The sequence below is a fragment of the Tupaia chinensis genome, unplaced genomic scaffold, assembly GCF_000334495.1.
Source record: "Tupaia chinensis unplaced genomic scaffold, TupChi_1.0 Scaffold000299_1, whole genome shotgun sequence".
Lineage (NCBI taxonomy): Eukaryota > Metazoa > Chordata > Mammalia > Scandentia > Tupaiidae > Tupaia > Tupaia belangeri.
The window spans coordinates 83,288-108,265 of NW_006159789.1; the positions used below are offsets into that span (position 1 = coordinate 83,288).

Genomic DNA, 24,978 nt, shown 5'->3' on the forward strand with positions numbered 1-24,978 from the left:
ATTTTGTTCATTGAAAGTATCAATCAGTTTCACCAAGCAAGCTTTAAAGAAAAAGGTACTAAGGGACCAGCAGTTAGCGTAATGGCTATGTCGCTGGACTTCCATGTAGTCGACCGCAGTCCCCCTCCCGGACCCAGTGGCTTAAAAACTCATGCGGGGAGCGTGTGCGTGCGTGCCCAAGATCCCGAGAGGAGAATGGAGGAGCAGGGATTGCGGCGTGACCGTCCCCCCTGGAGGATGATTTCTCCCTTTCTGTCTCTCTGTCTCTCTCTGTCTGGCAAGCACACGCGCCCAATAGCGAGAAAACCTCTCAAAAAAAAAGAAAAGAAAAGAAAAAGGAAAAACTGCTAAGTAATTCATCTTGTCAGTTACAACTCATTTAAAAAAGGTTCCAACTTGAACTAAATACAACCATTAAAATACGATTTAAGAAGTATACATATATATATACATATATGTATATATCTTAAGAAAAACCTGAGTAGCAGCAAAATCACTGAACTTTTGTAAACAAAAGCACTAGTAATACCCCTTTGCTTAATAACAAAGAATCTGTCTTCTTTCAAAACACAAACTATATACAATAAACAGAATATTGTCCATCTTTTTTCTCAATGTACAATACCCGGAATCTGAAACCACGTTATCAGTAATACACGCAAATCAGTACTATTGTCAGGTATGTTGAACAATTTTTTCACAACACTCAGGGCATCATGTTGTCTCCGAGGGCAAACTTTCCAAAAGTTGTCTCCTAGCTGTGATCCTTGCACACCGGGGACACTTGGAGGACTGGAAGCACTGCTTGTGAAAACAAGCCCTGCACACTGCAAGCAAGAAAGACAGTCATTAGCAAATGGGTTATCTTATTTTCCCATACATGGTGAACACTGCTCGTTCCCATCTGGAAAGGAGAGGGTCTGAATCCAGAACCCAGGGTCTTCTAAAGGCAATCAGCTGGATTGAAGCTCACAGGGATTATAAATCCCCCAATAGGTTGTGAAAATGAAGCTTGGAGACCCTGAATTGCCTTCCCTCAGCTACTGACAGAAGGGGTGGCTGAGGGCTCTCAGAGGTGGCATCACTTCTCTGAAAATGGCCCTAAATGTCCTCCCCCGAGGTTATGCTCCCTTCCTGGTGCCAGTCTGCATCCAGTGACTGGCTGCTGTGCAGTCTAATGGTCCAGCTGGGAATCTCAGTTTGGGACAATGCTAATAGGCCCCTCCAGCTCCAGAGCTCCTAATGAGGGGCTAAGGGCCTCACTGCAATCACATCACGGCTCAGCTTCTCCCTTTGCTCAATCCTGCTTGCTTCACATTCCCATGGTAAGGAGCCTGAGACTAGTCCCAAAAAGTGATTCACACATAAATGCCTGGAAAAAGAGTCTCTGCTAGGGAACCTGTCCTAAATATAGCATGGTGGTTAAGGGCACTGGACTCCCACATGGCTGGCTGACTGTGGTTCAAGTCCAGGATCTGGCAGTTTGCTTTCTCACCCCACCCCCCAACTCTGTCCCTCTCTGGTCAAATTAAAATTAATTAATTAATTAATTCTTTTAAAAACAAAGGGAGACAACGAGACAATGGAATGGTCTAAGAGGAGGACATGCTCATATCAAGAGTAAAGGGAGAATTCATTACCAAGATCTTTCCCAAGAAACAGAGTTTAGACAGCATGAAATTAATTGTCTCTGGCACTAATATCATAGAACAAGGGTCAGCAACTTTTTCTGTAAAGAGCCAGATAGCAAATGTCTTAAGTCTTGTGGCCCACGTGGTCTCGAAAACAGCTCCTTGGCTTTCCCCTCGGCACAATAGCACCCAGAGAACACTTCAATGTAGGGCATGATTGCGATCCCCAAACAAAATATGGCAGCGTAGGTAAACACAGATCATCTTCTCCACCTAAACCCTGCACCGAGAGATTCACCCTTTACCCCTGCCCCACCCAAATACTGCTCCCTGTATGCCCATTTATCATCTTCAATCCACCATCTAAGCACACGCTAGCATCACTGTGCTTTAAAGAATTACCTTTGTGCTTCCGTCACTACGCTATTATTAAGCTTAAGTTAATTTTGTGCTTAGGTTATTAAACTTGAATTAACTTTGCACTTAAGTTGTTAAGCTATTATTAACCTTGTTATTAAGATATTAAGATACCTGAACATCTTCTACATGTTGTGGTCTGAAATGGGAAGATGACAGTCGTACTCTGACAAAATTCACAAATAAAGCCCTTTCCTTGACACAGCTGTAAAAGAAGGCATCAGAAAGTTACAATCTTCGTTGGTAATGCTGCTCTTGAAGGAGAAGCTGAGTAACCACTTTCACAGAGTTTTATAAGCATCCATTTTTAAATGTCTACGATTCTAGCTTCTACAAGGAAAAGGATATTGTATCCTTTGTAGGAATAAATCAGAACCCAAAAAAATGCACATTCGTCCATTTCACATTAGACAGTTTGAAGCACCAGAGAAAAAAATATGTAATTTTCAATATGTGATCTTAAATGATATAATTTTATTTCTGATTCTTGTGCTAGAATTCTTCAGTCCACCTAGTTACAGGGCTTCTTGTTCCATTGGATCCTGTCCACATACCCGTATTTGGCACGTCAAACAAAGTGAGCCCCAAGTGGGACTGGGCAGCCAGACAAAGACGTCACTTGGCCCAGGCTGCAAACCAGCTCTGCTGAGATTACCTTAGCCCATTACATCACAGTCTGAACCTCAGTGTTCTGATCTGTCAGTACTATACCCACACTTCTCTTGAGAGTTGGGAGAGTTAAATGAGGTCAAGTGCAGAACAACCAGCACAGACACTGGTGAACAAGGGGCAGTGCAGAATGCATCTGCCCCAGGCAAACCCTCACCTCGCAGCCTGCTACGTGTGCAAGGGAAGTTTTCAGAATGTCCTTGAGTGAGGATGCCAGCAGCCCTTTCTTGATCCTGACCAGGTCCTCCAGGGAGAACAGGTGGAGCTCATCAGTCAAGTGTCTTGGCACCTGCTCAAACTCCTTTAATGCACTGCCAGAAAAGGAAACAAAGAGAAATTCAAAAACCTACCCACACAGAGGCCAGGGAAGAATGGGGCCAGTTGTTTACTCTTGGCACTCGCAGTTACATTTTTGAACCCAATTTTTTTTTCAAGTATATCCCTGAGAACAAAAATGAACCTTGCTCACCACTCTATGTTTTGCAAGTTTGCTTGTGAGCCAGGAAGTTAAAATTCCAGAAAAGCTGATTTCAAAAAGCTGAATAAGCAGAGGAATGCCTCTCTTAACAGCCTGCTCTTACACAGCTTGAGCAAAAGAGAATTGTGCATTTGTTTTTCAAATCTTAAAAATGTGCACTGACTACTGTTAGATTAGCAAGAAATCAAAATTACTACCTTATCCAGTCCAGCTCAATTTCAAACCTGTCAGCATCACTGAGTGTTGTCTCAGCCCATAGGAGAATTACCAGCATGTAACTCCCACATCCATGAGACCAGGTCTGAGCTTAAGACTCATCCAGGAACCGGACAGTGGCACAGCAATAAAGTGCAATGCTTGCAAGGCTGACGCACACAGGAAGGTTGTGGGTTCACATTCAAAGACTTCCTTGAGTATGCTAAACCCACCTGTGCCAATGATCCAGAACTGGCTAGAGCTGGGGGAAGACTTAAGCATCAAGAATCCTGTTAGGGGTGCTCTCATCCCACCCTCTGTCCTGCTTCTTTTGCTTATGAAAAAACAACAAATAACTTGAAAAAAAAAATACTCATGTATCCAACTGGCAGAGGTCATGGTCACTTACATGTCCTAAGAACATTCAAAACTTAATCTCTCTGAACCCATCTGATCTCCTCCTGAATTCCCTGAATTATGGGGTTAGTGGCACTGCCATTCATTGGAGAACCATGCCAGCCACAGCCTATCCCAAACTTGGCCCTCTACTAAAGCCATCTTGGCTTAACTTTCCACCTAGACTGAGATGCTTGCTTGTACTATATCCTGTGCCTAGAGGATCCTGATCCTCCTTTTTGCTTTAACTTATTATTTTTTTGGAAAGGTTTTTGCTATAGGGAGCGTGCGCTCACCAGAAAGACAGAGACAGAAAGTGAGAAATCACCCCCCAGGGGAGATGACCACACCACAATCCATTCTCCTCCTTTCTCCTCTCAGGAGTTTGGGCACACACGCACACACGCCCGGCATGAGTTTTAAGCCACTGGGTCCGGGACGCGAACCACGGTCGACTACATGGGAGTCCAGTTACGCTAACTGCTTGGTCACTCAACTTATTCTTAAAAATTACATTTTTTTCCTCCAGGAGGCCTTGGGTGCTCTCTATCTTACCCCATCCCTAGTTGAGCTAATCCCCACTGTGCCTAGCCATGTGTCTAACATGTGGTCTGGCAACAATGTATGGTGACTTCTCCCCTGGAATTAACATGGATCTACTGATTTTTTTTTTTAATCTGAAGCACAGAATGGATATTCAAAAATTTTGCTGAGGGTAGAAAATACAGCCATCATTAACGTTATGGATGAGAACACTGAGGCTCTGTGACCAATGCCAGGGGGAGGAAGTTCAGGGTCCAGTGACTATAGAATACATGCTCCTCCTCAATAAATGTAATTCAGAAGTTATACATCTTCATTAAATAAATATCAGAAACCAAAAGAAGCTGTGAAAAAAAAACAAAATTGAAGAAAAAGCCCCTACGATTCTGTCTATCATACAAACCATCTGAACCCCCTTGAGTAACCTACTCTTTTTCCTATAGATGGAGAATTCATTTCAGCATCGTCCTATTACTCAACACATAGATTCTAAATATGTTTTCTTATTAAAATCTATACTTTAGCTGGATATTTGCCCATATTCATGGATATGTCTTTGGGATAAACTTCTAGAAGTAGAATTTCTGGAGGCCATGTCTCATCTGCTTTTACATGCCTCTTTATAAAGGGCTTTAAAAAGGCCCTTAGTGGGCCAGTGGGTGGTGTGATGGTTGGGGTACTGAACTGCCGCATGGCTAAATATGGTTGGAGTTCCAGACCTGGTGACTTGCTTTCTCCCTTTTCCTCTTTGCCTCTCTCTGGTGAATTAAAATAATAATGACAATAATAAAAATAGAATTTTTTAAAAAGGCCCTGGAGCCAGCAGGTGGCCTAGTGGCCAAGGTGCTGGACTCCCACATGGCCCACTGAAGTTTGAGTATCAGACCCAGTAGCTTGAAATTCACACCAGGCATGTGTGCGTAGGTTCCCAGAATCCCAAAAGGAGGATGGAGGGGAAGAGATTACAACATGGTCATCCCTCCTTGGGGGTGATTTCTCACTTTCTCTCTCTGTCTCTCTCAGTCTCTCTGATGAATGTCCATGCCCTATAGCAGAAATCTCTCTCTCTAAAAAAATAAAATAAAATAAAGTAAAAAGGCCCTTGGGATACCCATATTCTCAGCAGTATAATTCACAATAGCCAACAGGTGAAATCAGACCAAATATTCATTGACAAATACATGGATAAAGCAATATAGAATGTCCATGCAATGGAATATTATTTAGCCTTAAAAGGAAAGAAACTCTGATATGCTACCACATGGATAAGCCTGGAAGACAAGATGCTAAGTGAAACAAGTCACAAAAAGACTTTATGATTCCACTTGTATGAGAGATTTAGTGTAGTCAGATTCACAGAGACATAAAGTAGAATGGTGACTGCCAGAGCCTGGGAGGGAGTAATGGGTAGGTAGTGTTTAATGGTACATAATTTCAGTACTATTCTGGAGTTCTGGAGACAGATGTTGGTGATAGCTGTATAACTGTGTAAATGTACTTAATATCACTGAACTGTACATCTAAATGGTTAAGGTGGTAAATTTTACATTATATGTATTTTACCACAATTCACCATTATTACTGTTATTATGGAAAGGCCACTGACCACAGATATTTTATCCTTGCACTGGCTCATTTTTCTTAGGTTAAATTCTCCACCAGTGAATTAGAAAGTTTAGTAGTTTTATAGGCTGGCATCCCCAAACGGAGCCAGGGGGTCACTACTATGCTAAGAATCTGTGTATAAAGCCAGGAGGCAATTATTGTGCTAAGAATTTGTGTATGGGGCACTAAGAAAAGGAGGCATACAGGAGTCATAGGTATTTGGAGAGAAGGCACTCTGTCCCAGCCAAAGATAATACCTGTCAGCGAACCTGCAGGTCTTCAACAGCTTCTTGATATGAAAAAGCTGCTCCTGAATTTCCTAATGCAAGAAATCAAACAGGGCGCAAAGCCAAATGCAATTAATGACACTGGCACAGTACAGTCAAATTTGCATATTCTCTCTTTTCAATTTTTTAAATATATTTCATTTAAACTTTTTATACATTTCATCACTATACATAACTCAGTTTGTAAAGTGAATTTACATATTATTTCTAACCTTGAAATGCTGCACTTCTATAAAACAAGCCTTTAAAGAAGGCAGTCTCAATGGCAAGGATTCATAACTGCATCCACTGATCCATAAAGACTCTTGGATGGATCCAGGTTTTGTGAAACCTAAAGCTTACACAACTGTAATGGCCTGCTTTGAGAAAAACTCAAAGCTATATATTAATAAAATTTCTAGGGTGGCTTTGTAGCTTACTGGTGAAGGGAGCTAGATGCCACATGACTGGCCAGGGTTTGAATCTGCTGCTAGTAGCTTGGGAAACATGCGGTAAACCTGTACTGTATGAGCCCAAAATGGAGAAATGGAGGTAAAGGGATTTTGAGGTATTGTATTGCAGGGTGCTTTTTCCCCTCTCTGTCTCTTGCCCTCTGGCAATTGAAAATAGTTAATTAAAATGTGGGGTCTTAGATTGAGCCCATGCAGAGGATGGGCCCCAAAACAGGCATCATTACTTCACTGAAGGCCTGTCTATGGATGTTCTGAAACTAGTGTGATGTGCATTTCCTGCACAATATGCTTCTAGCCAGATGGATTTGTTTTCTCCATAGAGGCAGCCACTCACCTTCACTCTGTCTAGTTCCTTGGCTTTTGTGTACAGGCTTTGGCTGATGCTCAACAAATTGAAAATAGGATGGTGCCAAATGCTGTCAAGCAGCTGTTTGGAAAAGTTGCTGACATAGTACTTCTTGAAGTCCCACATCATCAGGATCCGGGCAGGGATGCAAGACTCCGCATATGAGTGGCAACAGTAGCAGAAATACTTCCCCAGGTATTCACAGTACCGGAGCCTCTTCACAAACTCTGCCAAGCACACAGGAGCATGAATGCTGTGCACCTGATGCTGAAAATCTACCCTGGTCCACCCTCCACCTTCAACTCCTATGCAAGGTTCAAAGACTCGGGCGAATATTTTAGTGATGGTACAGCCATGTCAAGTATAACTCACAGCAGCTGGGAAAGCTCAAGCAGGACTTGGTGCCTTAAATTGTGGTCACTCAAGAGTTTAGCTTTCATGGATTAGATGTGGGCAGATAGAACCCTTCCCAGTACTCTTATATTTGGAAAATGGACATTGCAAACTTCAGTGTAGTAAAAAGAACATTTAATTTGGGGTCTGGAAATGAGAATGGAAGTCCAGGATCTGCCTCTCACTGGCAGGATGACTGAGAGAGAGCAGGTCAGAATCTCTTTATGGTGACCATCCTGAAACCACAAAGAGCAACTCACAACTGGGTTAAGTGACATCACCCATAGGAAAGGTTCTCTGTGAATTTTACAGCAGTGTACATACAATATCAGAAAATAGTATCCAACAGTGTTCTTCAATACATCGGTGAGAAAAAAATACACGAAAATGTATAAAGGAAGACATGGGCAATACATGGAAAGGGAAAAAATGCAGATAATCAGCAGAGATGTGAAAAGCTCTCACTCTCATAACAATCAAAGAAATTCACATTAAAACTGAGATATTGTTTTGTTTCAGACTATCACAAATTTGGAAGATCCAGAACTGGAGAAGTTATAAAAAAAGAAAACAGGAATTGGAAAGATCTCTTCTCCAGAGAACATAATAATTTCTTATCAGCAATAGATAACACACTAGAGATCACAGAAATATCAAAAAGAATTCACAATATTTATTGTCACAAAACTCAATGAGATGCCAGAGAAAACAGACAACCAATTCCAGAAGATGAGAAAATCCTTTCATGATCTGAAAGATAAACTACATAAATAGATAGACACCTGAAAAAGAATCAGACAGGATTTCTGAAGATAAAGAATATGATGCAGGAAATCAAAACCTCCTCTGAACGTATCTACAACAGATTAGACCAGGCACAATAAAGATTCTCTGACCATGAAGACAAAGCCTCCAGTTTAGTTCAAGCAACTGAAAATAATAGAAGAAAAACCATTAAAAATGAGGACAACATATAGGACATTCTAGACACAATTAAATGGTCAAATATTTTCATAATATGTATTGTAGAAGGTGAAGAGACAGTTAAAGACATAGAAAAATCTCTTTTATGATATATTAACTGAAAACTTTCCAAATTTAGAGAGGCATACAGACATCCAAATCCAGGAAATACAAAGAACACCAAACAGATACAACATAAGAAGACCCTCTTCAAGGCACATAGCCAAATTGGTAAAAATAAAAGACAAAGACAATATTTTAAGAATTACAAGAGAGAAATGTCCAAGTTACATACAAAGATTTCCCCATTAGACTAACATCAGATCTCGCAAATGAAACAATGCAGGCAAGGAAAGAATGGAAAGACATATTTAAAATTCTTAATGAAAAACCATTTTTGGCCAAGAGTACTATAATGGGCAAGATTATCCTTCAAATGTGAAGGAGAAATAAAAATCATTGTCAGATAAACAAATGCTAAAAGAATTCACCAAATCTAAACCAGCTCTTCAGGAAATATTTTGGGGAATACTACACCAGGAAAAGGAGATAAATAGATGCAAGAGAATATAAAACAATTAGGGGAAAAAAAGCATAGTGAAAGGACAAAGATAAGTCCACACATATCAATAATAGCATTGAATGTCAGGATTCTACTTCCCAGTTAAAACTAAATATAAAAACTAAATATTTAGATTCAACTATTTTTCACACAACCAGGTCTAAGTGCAAATTCATTGATTATTTTGTAGACAGTTGTCTCGACAAGTTTCATTTTGCGCTTATGTATTATTATAAGCATTCATCATTGTATAAAACTAGGTAAAAGAGGAAAAGTCCAAAATATTACAAATAGCTGAGTCTTTCTTTGAAATAAAATTAAAGAAGACTAAAATCAATAACTTTGTAAAACCTATAAATTAACAAATCACCAATTTTTTAAATGTGGTTTACTGTGTCTTCTCTTTTAAGCATCTCCTTCCTTTTTTTTTTTCTTTTTTTTCTTTTGCCTTTTTGAAGACTTGTTTCTTTATGTACCATAAAATGCTAAGGTTTTACAAGAACTCACAGTGAGTGAGTAAAAGTTCTCTTTTTCTCTCTTCCTAGTGAGCTATTGTTATATACAGTTTTACTTATCTCTAACTGGACCAATGATTGATATCACAGATCTTTTCAGATTATAAACTCTATCTCCCACAATCCTCTACATGGAAATGACAAATCCTTCTTCTTCTTCTTCTTCTTCTTCTTCTTCTTCTTCTTCTTCTTCTTCTTCTTTTTTTTTTTTTTTTAAAGGTTTTTGCCATAGGATGCATGGATATACTCTGGTGAGTACCAGAGAGAAGCAGAGAGGGAAAGTGAGAAATCACCCTCCAAGGGGGCATGACCACAACACAATCCCTTCTCCTTCATTCTCTTGGGATTTTGGCCAGACATACACACACACCCAGCATGGCTTTCCATCCTCTAGTGCTGGGACTCAATACATGGTCGGTCATGTGGTAATCCAGCATCTTAACCACCATGCTACCTATTGACCCTTGCTGGCTATTTTAAGATTATCTTTATTTTCAAAAATTCATCTTTACTAATTTATGAGACATCTTGTTGTCTGATTTTTAACCACTTTGTTTTTCTTTAGAATTGTATTTCATTGACAATCATTATATACCTCCAAAATAATCAGTAGAGTGAATTTTATAATATAATATAATAATATTAAATATTGAAGGTAGTGAATATGTTTTATATCCTTGATTTGCTTATTACACACAATATACATACTTTTAATAGCATATGATACCCTACAAAGATTTATAATGATTATATATTAATCATAAATTTAAAAAAAGAATAAATAAATAAATAACCATATGGGCTAGTGGCTACCATACTGGATGATACAGCTCTAGAATAAAATGAATTAAAGAGGAATATTGACTAAATGCAATGTATGAAACTTGCTTGAAACCTGGATAGAGAAATTAGCCACAAATGATATCTTGAGGAAAACAAATGGATATGGGTTAGCAGTAGACAATATTAGAAAAATTCTTATTAATTTTCTTGATGTGTTAACTGTTTATCCTTCTTATTTTTAAGATGTGCTCAATAGTAAGGTAAAATAACATGTTTCTTGCTGCTTACTTTTCAAATGCTTCAGAATGAGTGAGACTGAGGAGTCTAAGGAAATATGACACCTAAACTCAATGTGGAATTCTGGATCAGATCCTGGTACAAACAAAGGATATAGTGAAAAAATTGCTGAAATCTGAATAAAGCCCGTGGTTTACATAATAAGATTACACCAATGCTAATTTCTCAGATTTAATAATTATACTATGATTATATAAGCTGTTAAAAACAGGAGAAGCTGAATGAAGAGTATATAGGATTTTTGCAACTCTTCTATAAGTCTAAAATTACCTCAAAACTAAAAATTAAAATTTTATATATATATCCTAAGAGCTCAAGGAAGTTTACAAGAATTATTTACATGGTTGATAATACAATCTGTACCCTGCCTACTTCAGAAGCCATGTTTTCTACTCTCCAGACACATAAAGCTTCTTGTCAGTTATGGTCCTCTGCACATGATAAACACCCCTACTTTTGTTCAGGAGACTATCACTTTCTTACAAAGCCATCTTTCCCTTGCTATAAATCCAATAGTGTTCTTGAGTTTCTCTCTGTCTCACTTTTTTATGAGCGTATTTATTTTTTATTCATGATAGAGAGCATGTGCAGGAAAAAGAAAGAGAGAGAGAGAGAAAGAGGAGGGGCACGCTTGACAGGAGCTTGTCATGCCATAATCTCCTTTGCCCATCCCTCAGCTTATCAGGATTTTGAGAACCTGTGTTCCCAGCATGTTTGCAGACTCATTTAGTGATGTGACCCTCAGGTTGGTCATGTGGCTTCCAGTAGTTCAGTTCAGTTTTGCTTGAGTTTCTATTTTGTTACATACATCCCCCTTGTTATTTAGTCAATTGGCTGAAGACTATGTCTTCATAAAGGCAAGACCATGTGAGTAAGATTTACCACTGTACCAACAGTACAGATATGAATCTCCACATTTGAATAAACTTAGGGAAGTACCTACAAGATTGATGGAATCATAGTCATGTGTCTAAGATTTCTGACTCATGGATTTGCTGAGGCATCAAGATCCATTGGTTAACCAAACAGACCTTGTCCCTGCTAGACTAAGGAGAACATGAGTCATTTAAAGAAAATGAGTTACAACCATGATTCCTACTGGGCATTGTCATCCAGTGTGGTAGGAGAAAGCCCAGATAGATGTCTGCTTTCCATTTTTATCTCTTGAAGTAGAGCTCCTCAAAATCATTCTCCTTCAAAGACTGACTATTGAAGGCCACAGAAATCCTTTCCACCAAAAATTCTCTTCTCAGCCTTTCAGTGGTGAGACCTACAGACATCTTCATGGCAGAACAGGTGACTCTCAGTCTCGAGTGGAAACTTGCATTTCTGATTGGGGGGAAGCCTGAAATTCAGTTGCCTAGGAACAATCCCCTCATGCCATCTGCTAAAATTCTCTAAGAAGAGTTTGGCGAAGTCATTGGTAAGTTATTCATTTACTCAATAAATATCTTCTGATGGCACAGCCTAGGTGGTTCAGTCCTGAAGCATACTGGACCACAGCACTGGAAGTCGCATGGTTGTCAGTAGGTTTGGAAGATTCTGCAGAACTGGTGGGCCAGAGAGAAGGTGTCACTGCATGACAGGATGATCCTCACTTCACTGCACACATGTACATTGACACACTTTCTATGATGAATAATTTTTTAATTAAATATTTTTTGAAGGTCAACTATGTGACAGGCACTCTTCTAGGAGCCAGGACTAATGAAATGAAAAAACAGACCATGTACCTTCCTTGAAATAATTTATAATTTAGTGAGAGCGATTCAGACAGAAAAAAAATCAGTAAAATACAAAATAACAGTTTAGGAAGAAAATATTAAGAATAAAAAAATAATTAAAAAGTTATATATAAGAGCTTAATGTTTACAAGGAGACTTCAAAAGTTAGTTAAAAAATGAAAGTAAAGTGTATTATATTATGGTGCAAAAATGTTAAAAAATCTATACACTTTTTTTATAATATGCATTTCCATGAACTTTTTGAAGACCCTTCCCCGTGTGTTTGTGTCTAGAAAGATGGCAAGTTACCCATTTTAAATAGGGCAATAGCGCACCCAGAGAAGACCAGACAATTTTCTTTCTCTTCATTCATGATAGAGTGCAGGTGTGCATGAAAGAGAGAAAGAGACAGAGAGGAGTACTCTAGTCAGGTATGATACCCCTTCTTAGCCTTTCAAATTTTGGGCTCTTGCATTTATTCTGAATATGTTTCAGACTGACTAGACTGGAGATTTGAACTGAGGTCACCATGTGGGAGCCGGCTTCTCTTGGGCAGTACATCATTGCTTTGCCACAAAGATTTTTGTGAAAATGTGAAGGAATTAAGATATGGGGATGTTACACTGCACACATGTACATTGACACAGATTCTATGATGAATAATTTTTTAATTAAATATTTTTTGAAGGTCAACTATGTGACAGGCACTCTTCTAGGAGCCAGGACTAATGAAATGAAAAAACAGACCATGTACCTTCCTTGAAATAATTTATAATTTAGTGAGAGCGATTCAGACAGAAAAAAAATCAGTAAAATACAAAATAACAGTTTAGGAAGAAAATATTAAGAATAAAAAAATAATTAAAAAGTTATATATAAGAGCTTAATGTTTACAAGGAGACTTCAAAAGTTAGTTAAAAAATGAAAGTAAAGTGTATTATATTATGGTGCAAAAATGTTAAAAAATCTATACACTTTTTTTATAATATGCATTTCCATGAACTTTTTGAAGACCCTTCCCCGTGTGTTTGTGTCTAGAAAGATGGCAAGTTACCCATTTTAAATAGGGCAATAGCGCACCCAGAGAAGACCAGACAATTTTCTTTCTCTTCATTCATGATAGAGTGCAGGTGTGCATGAAAGAGAGAAAGAGACAGAGAGGAGTACTCTAGTCAGGTATGATACCCCTTCTTAGCCTTTCAAATTTTGGGCTCTTGCATTTATTCTGAATATGTTTCAGACAGACTAGACTGGAGATTTGAACTGAGGTCACCATGTGGGAGCCGGCTTCTCTTGGGCAGTACATCATTGCTTTGCCACAAAGATTTTTGTGAAAATGTGAAGGAATTAAGATATGGGGATGTTAGCAGAGAGGATAATCTAGAAATAAAAAACCACAAATGCAGATCCTTGAGCCAAAAGTGTACCTGGAAACTTTCAGGACATGAGGGGAGGCCATGTGACTGGAGTTGAGTCCTCAGTGGGGAAGGAATTAGGAGGCTTGTCCCCCTAACTTTCTGGGTGGGACTAGCCTTGTAGGTCATGAGAGGGTTGCTTCCATGAAGATTTTTCTTTCTTCTTTTTTTTTCTCTCTCTCTCTTTTATTTTTTTTCTATAGGGCATGTAAGCTTATTGGAGAGAGAGAGAGAGACAGAGAGAAAAGGAAAGTGAGAAAGCATTCCCTCCCCCACCCAGGTGAAACAGCCATGTCACAATCCCTTCTCTTTTGTCTTCTTGGGGTTTGGGGCATGCACTGACATGCACATGGTGTGTTTTCAAAACTCTGGGTCCAGAAATTGAATCATGCACTCAGCCATGTGGAATCCAGTTGCGTTAACCACCATGTCACTGGCTAACCACCATGAAGCTTTTATAACAACTTCTCTTCAAGGAGGTCTCTCATGAAAGTAATGCAATGCCCAACTTTGTCATTCTTTGCCTGGCAATCTTACAATAAGCAGCCAATTCATTACCCATACTTACTAGGCTCTATTGGAGTTCCACAGCCAGCGCAGAAGAAATTCTGAGCTGCTACCACCAGGTCCCTCCTGAATATAGAAAAGAGTAACAGTTATATTTCAGAGAAGGCCAATGGAACTTTTCTCACTGATTGGAATAGAAATTGACATAATGATACTTTTCTTAGCTTGGGTCCTAATTTTGTCATCTTCATTTGGTAAAGAAATAGATTTATTCAATACAGTTTTTTTTTTTTTTAGTAGAAATCTCTGGGTCTTTTTAAGCTAGCAGCTTTTAAAAGATTTTGCAATATACAGTGTATTCTACATGGGAAAAATCATTTTGTATGCTGTAATGATATACCTTAAATGAACATAAAAAATAAGTTAATTGTAAAAAATAATTTTAAAAGATTAAAAAAAAAAAGGATTCTGCTATCCCTAAGCAGAAGTATCACACAAAACTTCTTGAAATGGTCTCAGCAATGTATCACTATTCATGCCCAGGATTCTATCTCCAAAAAGAATTAGAGCCACATACATGGAAAATAGTTTAGGGATACTAGACACTCAAAGTTGATGCATGTGGAAAGTTTGTAAATATACCCAAAGAAATTCAGATAAATAAGATAACGAAAAACAAAGCTATCAAATATTTCTGGTAAGATATATACCAATTGAATAATTTCTATTAAACTGTTGTGCCATGATTTCACATGTGATTTTAAACCACCATGGTGAAGGGTTACATTGCTGGACACTCATTTAATCAACTGTCCAAGTCCTGGACCCAGTGGCTTAAAACTCATGCTGGGCATATGTGCCTTTGTGCCCAAAATCCTGAGAGGAGAATGGAGAAGAAGGGATTGCGACAAGGCCATCCCTTCAGGGAGTTATTTCTTGCTTCATGACTCTCTGTCTCTCTCCATCTCTCCAGCTAGCACACATACCCTGGAGCAAAAGTCTCTCTTAAACAGAACAAAACAGAAAAATCCCCAAGGGAAAGAATAACTCCGTACTATCCACTATGGTTTGAGTCCTGGACACAGTGGCTTGGTTTGTCACTCTCCATTTCTCTTTCTATGACTGTATTTGGCAAAACTCATGTGAAAATAATAATAATAAATAAAATACATACTTCTTTTTAAAAAGTTAACCAAGGAAGTCAAAGACCTCTACAAGGAAAACTATGAAAATCTTTAAAAAGAAATTGAAAATGATACCAAAAACTGGAAGGACATCCCATGTTCCTGGATTGGGAGAATCAATATAATAAAAATGACAATCCTACACAAATTAATCTATATATTTAACGCAATCCCTATAAAATTACAAGAGACATTCTTCACACATCTAGAAAAGATAATCATAGAATTCATCTGAAACCATAAAAGACTCCATATTGCCAAAGCTATCCTACACAAAAAGTGGATAGGGTATCAAAACAGCATGATATTGGGAACCAGCAGTTAGCGTAATGGCTATGTCGCTGGACTCCCACGTAGTCGACCGCGGTTCGCGTCTCGGACCCGGTGGCTTAAATCTCACGCCGGGCGCGTGTGCGTGCGTGCCCAAGATCCCGAGAGGAGAATGGAGGAGAAGGGATTGCGGCGTGACTATCCCCCCTGGGGGGTGATTTCTCGCTTTCTGTCTCTATGTCTCTCTCTGTCTGTCTGGCGAGCGCACGCGCCCTATAGCGAAAACCTCTCCAAAAAAAAAAAAAAAAAAACCAGCATGATATTGGCACCAAAACAGACATGAGGACCAGGGGAACAGAGTAGACACCCCAGAAATAAACCCCCAAACATACAGCCAACTGATCTTTGACAAAGGATACCAATCAATCCAGTGGGAAAAAGAAAACATCTTTAGCAAACGTGTTGGAAAAACTGGGTATCCACCTGCAGAAAGATGAATCTTAACCCCTATCTGTCACTATTAACAAAAATCGACCCTAAGTGGATCAGAGATCTAAACCTAAGATCTCAAACTATAAAACTACTGATGGAAAACACAGCAAAAACTCTGGGAGACATTGGGGTAAGCAAAGTCTTCTTAAGCAAGATTACCAAGCACAAACAATAATCCCCAAAATTGGTAGGTGAGATTACATCAGAGTAAGAAGTTTCTGCACAGTAAAGAAAACAGTAATTAGTGTAAATTGACAACCCTTGGAATGGGAGAAAATTTTTGTTAACTATGCCTCAGATAAGGGACTGATAAGGAGAATACACAGGGCACTCAAGCAACTTACCTGTAAGAAAGTGATTAGCCCAATTAAAAGATGGGAAAATGAGATGAATAAACAACTCTCTAATGAAGACAAATGAACAGCCAAAAACCATATGAAAAAAATGCTTAACATCCCTCATCATAAGGGAAATGCCGATCAAAACCACAATGAGATACCACTTAACCCCAGTCAGAATGGCAAAGATTAAAAAATAATAATAAAAGTGCTGGTGGGGATGTAGTGAAAAGTGAACTCTCCTACATTGTTGGTGGGAATGTAAAGTGGCCCAACCATTGTGTAGCACAATATGGAGGTTCCTCAAAGACCTTCCAAGACCATATGTTCCAGCAATTCCATTCCTGGGTATCTACTCAAAGGACAGTAGAATGCTCAGTCAGAAAAATGCTTGCACATCTATATTTATTGTGGCATTATTCATGATTACTAAGACATGGAACAAACCCAAAGAAGAGATAAATGGATTAAAAAGTGTGGCACATATACTCCATGGAATACTATTCAGCCATGAAAAACAAGAACCTGGCATTTGATAGAAAGTGAATGAATATGGAAGATTTATTGCTGAGTAAAACATTAAATCTGAGTCATCATATGTCTCCACTTAACATCTACCGACTGTCCACACTCTGTGGTAGTGATTGAAAGACTGGAGGACATGAAAGCATTGAAAATTGTATGGACACTAGGGACAAGGAGAGTGGGAGAGGGGAAGAGTGTAGGAAAGAAAAATCTGGGGAAAAAAATAGAGAGGTAAGACATTTTTGGGGATACAGATACAGCTTATTACCTGATGATGATAACATGTATAGTATTCTCAACTGGGCTGGTCTGAGATGTATATCATGCTGAGTACTCTCTTTACAATCTAAATGATGTATAGGAGTTGAATGTATAAATAAAAATAATATGTTTTTAAAAAGAGAGAAGACAGTTGTAATACAGGAAATAAAAACCTCCCTTGAAAGTATCAGAAGTAGATTAGATCAAACCTCAGATGTAAAAGACAAAATTTCTGACCTAGAAAAATTTACCAACATGACTGAGAAAATAACCAAAAAAAAAAAAGAGAGAATAATATATGAGAAATACTAGATACTATTAAATCCCTAATCATCAGGATAATCAGTATCCCAGAGGGTGAAGAAACTAATTAAGGGTATTGATAACCTATTTCATGAAATCCTAGAAGAAAACTTTCCAAACGTAGAGAGGCATTTGAATATCCAGACTCAGGAAATACAAAGGACCCCACATAGAATCAACCCAAGAAGATCATCTCTAAGGTACATCATAATCAGATTGGCCAAAACCACAGACAGAGACAAGATACTAAAATTGGCAAGAGATAAACATCAAGTTACTTTCAAAGGATATCCCATCTGACTAACGTCAGAGCTCTCGCTGGAAACAATGCAAGTAAGAAAAGAACAAAAATATATTCAGAGTGTTAAGTGACAATTTCAACCAAGAATACTATACTTGGCAAAATTATCCTTCATATGGGAAGAAAAGATAAAAAACATTCTCAGATAAACAAAACCTTAAAGAATTTACTGACACCAGACCAGCCCTCTAAGAATTTCTGAAGGGAGTTCTACAAAAGGAAAACTAAAGACAGACTCACAGAAATAAGAGTGCAAAAAACAACCAAGAAAATGGCTAACTTAATGGTAGGGACAAGTCCAGAAAGATCGATAATAACATTAAGTGTTAACTTCCAGAATTTAAACAGAAAGATCAGACTACAGTAACACTACAAATTCAACAAAGGAGAGGTTAATTACATGAGACAGAACTAATGAAATAGAATTTTATGACTTTTGACTAAAACATTACTGAGTTTCTTCTATGCCTTGTTTTCCAGATTTAAGAATTTTTTTTTCTTCTTTTGAGCTGTTGATAGGTTCAGCAATTTGTTAATTTTTTTTTGGAAATTGAAACAAACTTTTCTCCCTTCCTGACCCCTCTGGAATTGGAGAATATTTGGGAGTATTTTTATTTTGTGACAGAATGATTATTTGGATAAGTTCAATATCTGTTGCTTTTCACCAGAAATTAGAAATACTGGTTAAATCAATTAGTATTCTTATGGGACTTTGTCAAAATAACAGACCAAATTGAGACTAAATTAATTAATTTACTTACAAATAAGTCAGTTTATGCCTCTCTTTAGTAAAGAGGGGAACAGAGAGAGAAAAAATGCTTCAGAAGAAAATTACAGTGCATTTACTACTAGATTTTAGTATTGCCCATATCTGTTTCTTGAGTTTTTTGTATCTACCTACTGTTTGAACAGAATTTTAACCTGTTTCCTGGCTTTAAGTCTTAAGCAAATTTTTCTTAACATTTTTTATTTTGATTTATTAAAGCTAAAACTGTTTTTCTTTATATTGGAAATATATTAAAATATAAAATATCTATTTAATGACTGCAGTTGGCTATATAGCCACAGCAAGGTGCTACTTCATAGTATTTTCATTCTACTCACTGAGTTTTATGCCTAAAGTCAGACATGTGCTCACAGATTTATATTCATCAGCTGCATCTGTTATTGAAAGTACTCTGATTAATTAAGATCTTTTGTAAATCAATAAAATGTGAAAAATAAATAACAAACAAACAAACAAACAAACAAAGAAACAGAGAAAGCCTATACAAGTTTGTCATATTTCTGGGTCAGTAAAAATGACCAAGGTAAAAATATGCTAAATCTCTGCCCATAGGCCATATTAAGGTCCATGGAAAATCCTGGAGAAAACATACCCCATAGTAAGAGAAGTAGCCTTTCATAATGTCTTCAAAGAGAGATCTTCTGCCCAGAGAATCCCAGAGACCATCTTATTCTCTTCAAAGAAAAGACAGGGCCAGCCCCTGGTCTGGCATTTTTCTGAACTGTATCTCACATAGTTGACTGTACAACTTGAATGACAGACCCAGAGGCTTGAAAAACACACGATGTGCACGTATGTGCATGCCCAACATCTCAGAAGGAGGAAGAAATGAAGCATAACGGCTTGTAGCATCAACATTCCTTGTGTGGGGTACTTTCTCTCTCTGTCTCTCTCTTGCAAGAGCACATACCCTCTGGCATTATTATTATTTTTCTTTTTGGAGAGGTTTTTGCTATAGAGCGTGTGCACTCACCAGAAAGACAGAGACAGAGAGGCAGAAAGTGAGAAATCACCCCCCAGGGGTTATGGCCACGCCACAATCTCTTCTCTTCCATTCTCCTCTTGGGATCTTGGGCACACACACACATGTGCCCAGCGTAAGTTTAAGCCACCGGATCCAGGACTCGAACTGCAGTAGACTACATCTGCAGTTAAAACGGCACCAGCTACAGTCTTTTCAGCAATGACTGTATCTACAACATTTTGGTAATATAGCATGGTATTTAACGTGCTTTATTACATAACATGAAAGACTGCCTGTAACATACAAAAAATTATTCATAATGAGAACTTTAATAAGATGATGACCATAATAATTTTTTTCTTTTCTTTTTTCTTTTTGGAGAGGTTTTTGCTGCAGTGTGTGTGCGCTTGCCAGAAAGACAGAGGGAGACAGAAAGAGAGAAATAGCAGCCCTCCCCAGGAGGAGTGGCCACAATTCCTTTTCCATTCTCCTCTCAGGATCTTGGGCATGTACACACACACGCCCAGCGTAAGTTTAAGCCACCGGATCCAGGACTCGAACTGCAGTAGACTACATGGGAGTCCAGTGACATAGCCATTACACTAACTGCTGGTCCCTGGCATTTTTTTTTTTTAAAGAAAGAAAGAAAAAGACAGACAAAGATACAGTCTATAAGATGACTTCATGGGGACAGTCAACAACTCTTCAGCCCATTTCATCACTCTGCCACTTACATGTGTAATGTAATGAAAATCTGGGGGAATGGAAAAATTGTGCTTGGTCAAAAACTATCTGTAATGCTGGATTTCCACCACCGAAACCCTCTGCCCAGACTTCAACCTCCTGCTCCCCAGTCAAGCCAGGAGTCAGGTTAGAGTACCCTACTTATTCTCTGTTTCTTCCATCTCTCTCTCTCTCTCTATATATATATATTTTTTAATTTTTAAACTTAGCCTTCTGCTGCTCTTTAGACTTTCTAATTCTTACCTTTTTTACTGCCCCCATAGGATAAGCCTATTAGCAGCTAACTATAGTTGTGTTCTGAATGGCCCCATAGCGTGCCACATGGTTTTCATTTTTTGATGAAAAAAAATGCTTTTCTTCTCTTTTTCTTACTATTTTTGTCTTTTTTTTCTCTTTTTTTTTTTTTTTTCTATTCCTTTTTCCTTTTCTTTTTACCTTTCTCACTTTTCTGCTCAGCCTCCATATGCTGCTTTTCTAGACAGGTCTTGGTGCTCAGTAGCCAAATATGTGAATAATTTCAGGGTCAGATTAATCTTCAATTTTCATTAAATCAGTTGTACAACGGGAGAAAAATAATATTTAAAGACTGCAGATCACCTCCTTCTGCATTCCTCTGATTGCTCAGATTTAACACCAAAAAATAAGAAGAAACATATATCAGATGACCAGAAAACACCAAAGAGGCACAAGAAATATGAGAAACAAAGTATCTCTCCTGTAATGGAAAAGAATAACTCTTCTTCCTGCACAAAGAATACAAGGAAACTCATGGAAATGCCAGATAAAGAATTTTAAATATTCATAGTGACAAAGCTAACAGAGATGCAAGAGAACAGAGACAATGAACTCCAGAAGATGCAGGAGAAAAGAGACACCGAGTTCCAGGAGGTAAGGAAATTCTTGTACAATCTGAAAGAGGAGATACACATCATAAAAAAGAATCAAATGGAATTATTAGAGATGAAGGTTGTAATACAGGAAATCAAAACTTCCTTTGAGAATATCAAAAGCAGATTAGATCATGCAGAAGAAGATCAAGTCACAGATATAGAATATAGAACCTCTGATCTAGAAAAATTCACCAAAAAAAGAGAAAATAATTGAAAAAAATGTGAATAACATGCAAGTAATACTAGATACCATTAAACGTCTAACATTCAGATCACTGGTTATTCCAGAAGGTGAAAAAACTAATAAGGGTATTAATAATCTATTCTATGAAATCCTGGAAGAAAAGCTTTCCAAACCTAGAGAAGCACTCAAATATTCAGACCAAGAAATACAAAGGACCCCACGTAGAATTGACCAAGGAATATCTTCCCTGAGGCACATTATACCCAGATTGACCAAAACCACAGACAGAGACAAGATACTAAAATTGGCAAAAGAGAAACATCAAGTTACTTTCAAAGAATATCCCATAAGGCTAACATCGAACCTCTCGCTGGAAACAATGCGAGTAAGGAAAGAACAAAAATATATTCAGTGTTAAGTGAAAAACAATTTCAACCAAGAATACTATACCTGGCAAGATTATCCTTTATATGAAAAAAAAAAAAAAAAGACACAAACATTCTCAGATAAACAAAACCTGAAAGGATTTTCCGATACCAGACCAGCTCTCCAAAAACTGCGGATGGGAGTGCTATAGCAGGAAAACTAAGTAGGACACACAGAAATAAGATACAAGAAACAACCAAGAGAACGGCCAGACCAATGCTAGAGACAAGTCCAGAGTTGAATGTTAACTTCCAGAGTTTAAGTGGAAGATCAGACCACAGTAATTCACCCCAAGCCTCAGTTAGCTGAGATCTGGTATGCACATGCCCAGCACACTCAGGTTCTCTGAACATAAACCTGGAACCTTCCCATGTGGGTCAGCCCCTCAGGCTGTTGTGTTTTACTACTACACCACCATTTGGTCTCTAAACTACCATTTTAATAATATATGCTATTAAGATTTATTTCCTTTTTGTTTATTGTTTTGTTTTGGTTTGGTTTTTTGCATCATCATGGTTGTTTTGTCTTCTAGGACTTTTGTTTCTTCTTGGAGAATATATATTTTTATTTACATTCTGTCACATTTCTCAACTATAGGAGCTCTCCTAAAGATTAAATTTTCATTCATTTAAAAAATAAACTCATTCATTTATTTCACACTGACTACACTAGAAAATAAAGTAGTCTAGTCTTTTTAAAATTATTGTATATGATTGTTAAGTATTGATATTAATCACTTGAAAAAGCCTCTTTAAGTCAATTTAAGTTTTAGTTGCTATGAAGTATTCAAAATTAGGGATGCATTAATTCTCAACTTGGGGCCAGGTGGAGGTACAGTGGTCTCACAGCTGAGCCTACATGTGCGAGCCTTTTTAGGCATCCTGGGCCTTCTCTGAGCACGCTGGGTGTCATGAGTATGCTCAGGTCTGGACTGGCTGAGACTAGGGGTCTCCTGAAGTGTGAAGACACTGTTGGAGGTGGCTGTCTCTGTCTCTGTTTCTCATGGAAGAAATAAATGAATAAACTTTTATTCTCACCTTGTCAAAACTCACACAGCCCCCTAAAACCCATGATAAGCAAGCTGCCAACAAAGCTAACCCAGAAAAAATATGCCCAACTTTATATTTCCTCAAAGAAATTTTCTTGTGTCTTTGAGCACATGGTGTTTTTCCTTCACCTCCTTCACAGAGTAAGGTGGGATCTACCATGACTTCCACTAAATGGGCTGGAGGGCCAAGTGAAGCTCATACTTACTTGAGTGGTGGATGAACATTAAATATGATTTGAAATCTAGGAGGAGCCCAATCTTCAGTCCCCCGGATCCTAGACTTAAACTTAATTTCCTGTACTACATGCATACTGGATTCAAAGTCTTTTTGCACACGTTCTTCATTAACCACCTGCAAGATATTGAAGATTTAGGCATAATTTAAATGAGCATATTTTAATAATTATTGGGTTGTCAGGAAAGTCATGATGCATTTTTGCATAGAAAAATACATCATGACTTTCATAGTGACCTAATTTAAAAAAATAAAATGGGCTTCCCACATTTAAATTCACCGAGAAAAATTAGAACTGCTTTTAACTGAATGAAAGGACATGACAAGGACTTTCCAAATCTCTAAAGGTATCTGCAGAACTGCTTCAAAAAACATCCAGCTAAAATCGCTTTTCTTGGTAATTTTGTTTCCAGACTTCAAACTTAATTGTAAATAGGTCATTTTGACCTGAAGTCTCACTCTTGTTAGGCAACAGACTGACAGATGCTGCCAATCTGAATTCCTGTTGTCAGTCTTCCCAGAAACATCTCCATTAAGACAGTTTTCTTGCTTATGAATGTCTGGCGGCTCCCTTTGAGCCACTGAACTTTCCTACCGTCATGTGAAATATAATCTCCTCTATGGGGGAAACTGAAAGATCGGGGGATATAGAAGCATGGAAGATAGTTACAGATACTGGATACAGTGTGGGAAGAGGCTGGGAGAAGGGGGGGAGTGTGAGGAAAGATATTAAGGAGAAAAATAGACAGGCAAGATATTTATGGAACACAGAAAAGGATTATTATCTGTTGATGATAATGTGTATAGTATCCTCAACTGGACTGGTGTGAAGTGTATTCATGTTGGGAGAATTCACTTTATAAGCTAAGTGATGTACAGTGATTGAATATGTTAAAAATTTTAAAATGAAATAAAATATTTAAAAATAAAATATAATCTCCTCAAATTAACATTCTACTTCTTCCGCAGTTTGGCCTCTATCAGTCAAGGTTTATTTCCCGTGAAGATTAACTCCAAACTGAGATACGCATGAACAGGTACCACCCAATCACACTGACCTACTCTGCTGAGAGTGTACCATGCAACCCCACTTTTGTTCCAGCTGCCCTTTGCTAAGAATGTACCACCTCATGTTTTTTCCCTGCCACTGTGCTGCCTGGCCTAATACAAGGACACTTCAATGAGTTCATGGAAAATGAAATTAAAGTATGTGTTTATTATAGTGCAAACATTTTTTAAATCCATGTAGTTTTTTTCATAACTTACATTTTCCATGGACTTTTGAAGATCCTTCATCCTTAGCCGAAGTTTCCAAGCAGTCTTCCAAGTCCTCTAATAAAATCAAACACTCCTTCCCCTGTACATCCAGAATGGTTTATTTATACCCCTATTTTAGCTTTGGTCACAATGTCCTCTACCCAGTGGAGCTATTTGTGCTCAGAAGCCAGTGTGCTCTACAAGGGAATAGCAAGTACTTTCCAAGTAGGCAGCCTGGGGCATAGCTCCTGTTTTATTGGCCCAGCTCAGCTGAGGTCTGGGTCCATCACTTTAAAATCATAATAACGAAGGGCCAGCAGGTGGCATAGTGGTTATGGTGTTGGACTCCCATATGGCTGACCTTGGTTCTAGTCCCAGACCCAGTGACTTGAAAATCACACCAGGTGTGTGTGCATGCATGCCCAAAATCCTGGGAGGTGAATGAAGGAGAGGGGATTGCAGCATGACCATCTCCCCTGGGGGGCGGGGTGGAGGGTGATTTCTCACTTTTACTCTTACTGTCTCTCTGTTTCTCTCTGGCAAGCACATATGCCCTGTGACTAAAACCTTTAAAATATACAAATATATATA

At 38.2% G+C, this 24,978-nt stretch overlaps 1 protein-coding gene across 2 annotated transcripts in view; it reads right to left on the bottom strand.

Moving 5' to 3' along the window:
- Positions 1–238: 238 nt before the first annotated feature.
- The window catches only part of RUBCNL (rubicon like autophagy enhancer), a 51,291-nt gene continuing 26,551 nt past the window's right edge, over positions 239–24,978 (bottom strand). For both annotated transcript variants that reach the window (XM_027772791.1, XM_027772790.1), the window contains exons 8-14: positions 23,102–23,247; positions 14,240–14,304; positions 7,008–7,246; positions 6,192–6,253; positions 2,875–3,028; positions 2,163–2,253; positions 239–827 (exon numbers count right to left, since the gene is read on the bottom strand). In XM_027772791.1, the coding sequence (XP_027628592.1) occupies positions 715–827; positions 2,163–2,253; positions 2,875–3,028; positions 6,192–6,253; positions 7,008–7,246; positions 14,240–14,304; positions 23,102–23,247 (870 nt within the window). In that variant the 3' untranslated portion in view covers positions 239–714. The remainder of the gene's footprint in view (positions 828–2,162; positions 2,254–2,874; positions 3,029–6,191; positions 6,254–7,007; positions 7,247–14,239; positions 14,305–23,101; positions 23,248–24,978) is intronic.